The 9,322-nt window shown below is 36.4% G+C and overlaps 1 protein-coding gene across 1 annotated transcript; it reads left to right on the top strand.

Annotated features, from left to right (window-relative positions):
- Positions 1–1,460: 1,460 nt before the first annotated feature.
- Positions 1,461–8,977, top strand: LOC144452668 (patched domain-containing protein 3-like). The gene is made up of 4 exons (XM_078143813.1): positions 1,461–1,553; positions 4,293–5,381; positions 5,731–5,931; positions 7,090–8,977. Exons 2-4 carry the CDS (start codon positions 4,385–4,387, stop codon positions 8,553–8,555), a joined length of 2,664 nt encoding a protein of 887 aa, XP_077999939.1. The 5' UTR covers positions 1,461–1,553; positions 4,293–4,384; the 3' UTR covers positions 8,556–8,977.
- The last annotated feature ends 345 nt before the right edge of the window (positions 8,978–9,322 follow it).

Genomic DNA, 9,322 nt, shown 5'->3' on the forward strand with positions numbered 1-9,322 from the left:
AAAGCTGTAGTGGGGGGGGGGGATAGGGTTCCGCTAAGGCCTAATAAAATAATTGTGTGGTTCCGATTACGCTCAGTTTTAGAATAGATGGGTTGGTAGATTTTTAAATTTGTTTTATTTTTAAAAAAATTCTTGTGTGTCTAGTTATGTATTCCGTTGTTTTCCAAATGGTCTCTGTGTTATTGATTTCTTCCAATCAAATGTACAGCCATTACAGATTAGAAGAACAGTTTTATTTTGTCGTTTTAAGTTGATGTCAGTTTCCGCATCCACTATTTTTCATTATTTGCGATTTCATTTTTTTTCTCGAATTAGTAAAAAAAGGTTAAGAGTCGGCAGTGAAAGACTAGGTGGGGTCGGGTAACCGGAACCAGACAATTATTTTTAGGCCTAATCGGAAATCGCCCTACTACGTTTTTACTGTGCTTATTAGATTTACCCACAAATAATTCAATACTGTTCAAGATGTTGAACATTAGGTGTAAGTCGTTAGATCTTTAAAATAAAAAAGATTCAAGAATCGTTCGAGTTGCAGCTAGTGCTGCTTTAAGACGCTAAACTTGGCATCATCTGATTGGTTTTCTGCCACATTTATCACTGTCGGTGTTCATTACATTAAATTATATTTAAGAGATGGTCGAAAACTATAGATCTATTTTAGACTGTGACATCTTTCGAACTTTAAGTAGGGTAGACACTACGTCACCTGACTTTTACTGAACTTCCGTATGTTGAACCAGGAACGTAATGTGAAATCTGGCTTCATGCCAAAGGTTATAGTTTCGTCGAATATATTTTGCTGTGTTTTTCTCCGAAATGCATATGTAGGCCACCCGGAACATGATAAGTATTTCATTCTGCATAGTGATTTGACCTGCATTATTGAGGCTATAGGTAGTTTACAATATACATATCTGTTAATTAACTTTTGCGCATGTAAGTTTGAATAATAAGCATTTTTTGATAATTTTCTCATAAAAGATTCACTTTTCTAGTAAACTTGGATATACATAATTAGGAAGAATAACAAGTGGTTCAATTTGACATGAATATATGACCACTTTTTAGCATTTCATTTTGTGTAAAGTGTCGATTCCAACTGAAGATTTTTTTTCACTTTGATTTCAATCTGGTAACATATATGGGAGTGTGTTTTCAATAGCATGTTATGGTTGTGCCCTCTTTTTGAACTTTAAGATATGTAGACACTAGTCACGCCACTATTACTGACAGCTTGCAAGGCCTCCCGGATTGTTGAATCAATCAGGAAGACAACTTGATAGTTTGGATTTATGCCAAAGTGGGTCAGCCCAAACCATCTAATTCGACAGTGTTTTCTAGGAATTTATATCTCGGTCACCATTTTCACTTACACGTACCTCAAACTATGATCAGCATTATATTCTATGTCGTGTTATATAAAGTAATTTGATCTGGATTGAGGCTATACGGGTTTTATGAGAGCATGTGAGCATTTTAAATTGCGCAAGTGACGGCTTTAACTCAATTTGCGAACAGTGGTGATACTCAGGAGATCGGAGCAGACATTAATGGTAAGTTTCGTGTTGTTCCATATGTATATACTTGTAGATCGTATATAAATCTTTACGGTCCTGTATAGGATTTGTGGATTTCGATTGTATAGCTTATGGACACTCTTAAAATGGCCATATGGATGAAAATTTGTATTTATTTTCCTTTTTTAATTTTCAAAACAATTTTATCATGGTATCCTACTTGAAAAATCAATGTGAAACAACATCAAGTAAGTCTGTGTTTGTAACTCAATACGTGCAAAAAGCTTTGAAATGTGTAAAATAGTTTGTTATTGTTATTGTACGTATAATAACAAACAATGAACACATTCATTAGTCTTTTGCAATGTATTGAGTTACAAACAAGGACTTGGCATATGTTGCCTCACATTGATTTTTCAAGTAAGCCATGATAAAATTATTTTGTAAATTTGAAATCCAAAATAAATACCCAATCCTCATCCATATATGAGCCCGTATAAAGCTTTACTACCGAGGTCCAAGAAGCCCATATCAGTGTAGGATTTTCTTCGTGGAATGTTAAAATATGTTTGATGGCAATACATTGGTCATTTTGTGAAGACAATATGGGATAGGACAATGAAATCAAATCGCCATATGTTGTATTCCATCATTGATTGATATGAGGTTATTTTGTACTGTCATTCATCTAGCTCAGTTTGTCACAAACACATCATTCGAGTAGCACCATAGACGTGTAGCGCTAGCTATCAATGCTCGACAAATGTAGATATAAAAATAAGTGTTCTTGGGTTGCATTTAATATAATTCATGATAATTTGACTATGCATAGTTCAATCAGCTTCGCTATCTGTACACATGCACCGTTATATTAGTCCTGCTTACAGACGGTGAACATCGTCGTAAACCACACCACCTCTTTTACGGCACCGTCCAATGGGCGTTATTTCGCAGTGTCGCCGAAGAAATAACAGCTCTGGTGTTCGAGAATGACGGTGCACGGGCCTAGATTACTGACAATTGTCAGAATCGAGTCCCGAATTACTCCGTATGCAAGCAGGACTAATGCACGGTATACTGTATCCAAATCTCCCTTACATATACTTGCACAAAAAATACTTTTAAAATTTACAGAAGGAATTTCCTTGGGGCCACTGTATAATATAGTCGGCGTACGCCATGATGAGGTCGCAGCGGACACGTTTAGAGCTTAGCGCTCATTTGTTTACAAATAGCAACGCGCATAGCAACGGGAAAGAATGTAGTTCAGAAATTCGTAAACCTGACCTCTATTAGGGCCAGCTGGAACTTGGATATAATACACTAGTAGTCCTTGAGAACTTGCTGAAGACTGTAAAATCGCAAAATGTTCAAGTAGCAAAAATTTCTAGGTTTATAACTAAGTATACAAAATAATGTAATAATAAGGGTTTATTGCTTTACTAGGCCACCGGCCCATATGCAAAAAGAGTACATAACACGAAACAAAAATAACATGCACTTATTGCACGGGTATTCACGTTCCTTGTACAGAATTTATAAATGAAGTTCTCAATTTCATTGCTTGGAAAATTAATCAGCAAATCATCATCAGATGTACACATTAATCTTTTGAATTGTTGAAGTTTGGTTCTAAATATACAGAAGGTAGTAAATACTGAAAATAATGTATATAGGAGAATGTATACATACATGTTTGATTAATGGTCAAGACAACATAACGATACTGCCTGTATCAACAGTCAAATAGTGGTGTATATTCCATAGGTAACAACAGGCCTGAATCGACATGTGGATAAAAAATGTAAACACATAAATAATACAACGCCATTGGCGCTATTTTTCATATATAAGTTCGGACAATTGACTTGTCAGGACGATATCATTGATTTAATGTCTGCTTAGATAATTTTACAGCTAAAATGATGTTGGCTTGGGGTTTACTCATGGAACATTACAGCTAAAATGATGTTGGCTTGGTGTTTCACTCAAGGGACAATACGTTTTTGATACAAAGATAGACATATTTCAACTCTAGACTAACAATAACAGAGACACAATAAACACAACAGGATCCATTACCCAATCACATTGAACACTGATAAACATTACTATTCTTTCTCAGTGCAATAAAAACAGGCTTCTAATGAAAACATTACACCTGGACATGATGATTTCAGTGGCTGCAATTGTTTATTTTCTAACTGATAATCAACATTTCAACTTGACTACTTCTACATCCCCACTGTGCACAGCACCCATGTAATTGTTTCTTTTGAATTAGAAGTCGTCTGAGGGTGTGTATTAAATGTATGTTATATGTCGTGAAACAACAAGCCTACATCATTTAAACATATGTATATACAGTCATGCCAAAAGTATGTGTGGGTTGTTTGAAAGTGAAACTTTAGTCGTTAAGGAAATAGTACAGATTCATGAGATGAGTAATCATTCTATAATTACATTATTCTACGAATTAACTCTCAAAGATGACGTCATTGTCTAAATTTGACAGTGATAAAAAACGATGTACTTTCACTGTACATGTGTGTTGTCCTTATAGCCACTGGACCCATATTCAGTGGGTGAGAACATATATTATAGAAATATTTGTCCATTCGCGACCTGACTACCCCTACTAACATGGTGTTACTAAGTGACACTTAGTTACCACAATGTTGGCAAGAATAGCACGGCCTCGAATGGACTGTACACTACCCGTTTCAAATTACTGTTCACTGGCTGTGTGTGATACAACAACATTTTCTTTTACAGATACCCTGTACAGACACGTTCGCGTCCGTTACCCTCAACATTGACGTTACATAGACGCTCAAAACACTGAGATATATAGACGGCAATAAGATATGGCATTATTTGAAATAGTTGAGAAACGCATCAGTGGACTTTTCAGCAAATATGGAAAACTTCTGTCCCGACATCCAGTGATAATCCTTGCAATAGCACTTATTGCAACTGGAATTCTTGGTGCTGGTTTAATAAAACTAGAAAATGAAACAGATTTAGAGTATCTGTACACTCCTGAAAACAGTCGTGCTGATAAAGACAGACGTACAGTCACAAAGTTATTCCCAGACAGAAGTGGTCAGGATTTTTACCAACATCAGATCGCTACTCTTGGACTGTATGGTGACGTCATCATTGTCGCAGAAAACACTGGAGACAATGTGTTATCAGTAGAAGTGTTAACTGAATTATTAGAACTTGATGACTTTGTCAAAAACATAACTGTAACTGTTGACAATGAAGACTATGGGTATTTCAATGTTTGTGTCAGACGATTCCACAATTGTGTCATTAGTGGAGTACAAACTCTCATAAATGGATCAGACATTGCTGGGTTTCTCCAAATGAACTTAACATTTCCAGTTGTCAAGGTTGGTGGCAAGGCACCCGTTTTTTTAGCCAACGTAATTGGAGGTGTGGAGGTAGATGGACGGTCTATAGTGACAAGTGCTGAAGCCCTACGTGTACGTTATCACTTAAGATCTGATGACAAAATGAAGAAAATAAGTCTGGCATGGGAGAAGGTGTTCCTGGAGAAGATATTGGAATGGAAAGGAAATGTATCTCAAACTGTGTATGCAGTTTCAGAAAGTCTTAACTATGAACTAAATGAAGGTACATCGGGGGATATTACGTATTTTGCCATCACCATAGCTGTTATGAGTTTCTATTCTGGACTTGTATGTGGGACTGGTAACTGTGTGACGTCAAGGGGATTTCTTGCCAACGTTGGTGTCGCTTCAGCAGCTCTTGCAATTCTTGCTTCCTATGGATTCTGTTCCTTCATTGGTGTGAAAAATGTCAACATTGTAGGTGTAATGCCATTTCTGATAATAGGTAAGAGAATTCTTTAAATCCACAGACAATCCGTAGTGGTAGAATAATCATTTGGTGATATATTGCAATTATCGTCGGTTATCTTGCTTACAGTTCTTGATTGTTCAATTGAAAATCCCAGAACATATTTTCTTCAAATCTGATCTGCCGAACCTTTAGTACTTTGAAATAATTGCTTGTCTTTAGCGTCATTGACCTGATGTGATCTTTTGTTTTAAATCCAAATTCTAAATTATCGGTAAATAATCATTATATTTTACAGCAGAAGAAACTATTGTTGCAAAACATTTACCATTGATTAAATTCGCAGTGAACATAACATAGTTTGTTTCTATTCTCATTTCACCAGGAATCGGTATTGACGACATGTTCCTTTTGATGTCTGGTTGGCTTCAAACCAAACCTTCAGACACCGTTGAAGGCAGGATATCTGGGGCTTTCAGTGCAGTTGCAGTGTCAATAACTATCACCTCTATCACTGACGTGCTGGCTTTCTGTATTGGCGCAACCAACGTCTTCCCAAGTCTCCGAAATTTCTGCATCTATACAGGTATGTATATGTTTAGCGGACCCTTCTTAAAGTTTTTAATTGATCCCAACTTGTCAAGACACAGAGAAATGAACGTCCTAATCTAGTGATACTCATATGGTGGTTATATGGATGAGGGTTGTATATTTATTTTAGATTTATTTTTAATTTATAAAACAATTTTATCATGGCTTCCTGCTTGAAAAATCAATGTAAACAGCATATGCAAAGTCCTTGTTTGTAACTCAATCAATTGCAAAAAAATTATAATTGTGTAAAATGTTTGTTATTGTACTTACAATAACACACTTTTTACACATTGTTTAGCTTTTTGCACTATATTGAGTTTCAACAAAGACTTAGTCCATGCAATATCACATTGATTTTTCAATTAGGAAGCTATGATAAAATTGTTTTAGAAATTAAAAATCCAAAATAAACAGCGAATCACCAGCCATATGACCACTTTAAGAAGGTGTTTATTCTATTTCCCTGTGTTTACATGTAAAGGTCTCACACGAGTGGAACTTCCGCAGGGTGTGTGAGTTTTTACACTGTTTGCAAACATTGACAGGGATTACCATGGTTTGCCAAAGTTCAATTGTTTATCTCACTAACCAGGTAGATTGTGAATATTTATAGCCTGTGTTTGTATTATTTCACATTCTGTCAAACAATCTGTATTTAGATAAAAGTCATTAAACAAGTTGATTTTCATTGTACACATACGTCATTTTCAGTGAAATGTTTTATTTTGTTAGTCAGATAATTTGTTTTATAAAATTAATTTGCTGTAACAAGTGTAAATTGCACAAGAACCATTTACTGTCTAACTCTACTTTGTTTAACATCGTTAAGTAACAGTTTATTTACAGCCTAGAGATTCGAAATCATTACCATCTGTTACTTCGTACTGTTCTTCCATTTGGACAGTATGTTGTGTTTTCATCCATGCAGTAATAGCAGTCTCTGTTTCCATATACCACATGTCTCGATTCCACATTTTGAGTGGTTCATGCTCAAATCTGTATTTATGTTGCAAAGATTAGATATTAATTATGCAACAGATGAAAATGATGACGTGTTACACTTTTAATTTGCATAATAATAAATACAGAAGCTTTGGGGGAAAATGAACTTTCCTGATATCCGAAATTTTTTGTTTTGAATTGTTTGTAGGATTTGCAGTTATTTGGTGTTACTTGATGCAGTTGACTGTTTTTGGTAGTGCTATGGTTTTCCATACACGTCGTGTGAAGAGTTCCCGCCATTGCTTAACCTGCACACCAGTTCCATCAGACGATGAAATCAATTCCGGTGGTAAAGTACGGAAGTGTCTGTGTGCCTTTTTCTGTCGTGGCAAACCATCAGACATTTCTGACGACAACGACCAAGAAGATAGAAGTATTTTTGAACGTGCACCTTTGTATCTCTCCAAGTTCATAATGTTGGTTCCAGTCAAAGTCACAATTCTTGTAGTCTTTGTCGGCTATTTGGCAGTTTCCATTTGGGGTGTTGTGGAGTTAGAACAGGGACTCATTTTGAACAATCTTGTGCCGTCGGATTCTTACCTCAATTCGTATTTGAAATTAGAACGTGAGTATTACAATGGAAATGGTCCAGTAATTGCAATTGTTATCCAAGAACCAATACCATACTGGGAAGATGGTGTCCAAAATGAACTTGACAATCTTCTAAAGACACTAGGAAATAGTAAATACATAAATGATAACTTTCGCATTTCTTGGCTTGATAGCTTTTTGAATTTTCATAACCAGTCACTTCCAACAAGCCATACTTCTTTCTCAAAATCTTTACAATTCGATTTTCTTCGTAAGAATCCACAGTTTGTCGGTGATTTAAATATTTCTAAAGATGGCGTCATAAAATCATCACGTTTCTATGTTCAATCAGAACGTCTTACTAGTTCTACCGTTGAGGGAAATATGATGCTAGAAGTAAGAAAAATCACAGATAATAGTGATTTACCAGCTTTCGCTTATACAGGTGCTTTTATTTTCTTTGAACAGTATGTACAAGTGTTGCCGAGTACTTTACAAACCGTTGGCATCGCTGTTGCGGCCATCTTTGTTGTTTGCTTTTTCTTCATTCCCCATCCTCTGTGTGTGATTTATGTAACAGTTACCATGGTAATGATTCTTGTTGGGCTGTTTGGTTTTATGCATTTCTGGGGTCTTTCCCTAAGTTCTATAACTATGATCCATGTTGTACTGAGTGTCGGTTTTTCGGTCGACTTCAGTGCGCATGTCTGTCACGCCTTTATGAAAGCTGATGGGACGGATCGAAACCATCGAGTTGAGGTCGCCCTTTCTCGTGTAGCTGTTCCAATATTGAATGGGGGCATATCATCCTTGCTTGGCATAATTTTTCTATCAAAAGCAAATTCATATGTTTTTCTTTCATTTTTTAGAGTAATGTTCCTGACTATAGTTTTTGGCATTGCACATGCGCTCTTGTTCTTACCAGTTTTGTTATCACTTATCGGTCCTTCTAAATCCAAACCTAGCGTTGAGGTTGCCAATGTCCCTGAAAACTTAGACACAGCGCCCTCTCCTGACATAGGTCTTGATAAAATAGAGACAAACGACAACTTGCATATCAGAGAATCTGAAACTAAGGACTGAGAAACGATTGAAAATGAATTAATCAGAAAGGAATTCGTGAGCACTAGTACATGTACTAGTAAATGTCATTCTACCCCTCGTGCTGTTATGTAGCAACTAGTTTCCTCAGAGTTCAGCCTCGGGAAATATTGCTACTGAACATACTTCAGGGTAATATACATCAACCAGTGCCCTCATATCCAGGCAATAAGTGTATTGTACTGAAATTTGATGAAGAGAGTATAACTTTCTCTTCCCCCTTTTCATGTATATAGTTTCAGGAATTTACCTGTAGTATCAGGCACTATTATCTAGAAATCTAAGAGTAATGTTTGTACAAAAGTTAAACAAATCTTTTCACTTTTTAACCATGTAACTACAGCGCAACAGATAGAATTAAGTTTTGATGGTGCTATTGCCATGATGCCAAATGCGTGTATGTATGTATGTATGTATGTATGTATGTATGTATGTATGTATGTATGTCTGTGTGTGTGTATGTATGCATGCATGCATGCATGTCTGTCTGTCTGTCTGTCTGTCTGTCTGTCTGTCTGTCTGTCTCTCTGTCTGTCTGTCTGTATGCCTGCCTGCCTGCCTGCCTGCCTGCCTGTCTGTCTGTCTGTCTGTCTGTCTGTCTGTCTGTCTGTCTGTCTGTCTGTCTGTCTGTCTGTCTGTCTGTCTGTCTGTATGTATGTATGTATGTATGTATGTATGTATGTATGTCTTTCTGTCTGTCTGTCTGTCTGTCTGTCTGTCTGTGTCTATCAGTCTGTCTGTCTGTCTGT

This window comes from Glandiceps talaboti, chromosome 23 (assembly GCF_964340395.1).
Source record: "Glandiceps talaboti chromosome 23, keGlaTala1.1, whole genome shotgun sequence".
Taxonomy (NCBI): domain Eukaryota; kingdom Metazoa; phylum Hemichordata; class Enteropneusta; family Spengelidae; genus Glandiceps; species Glandiceps talaboti.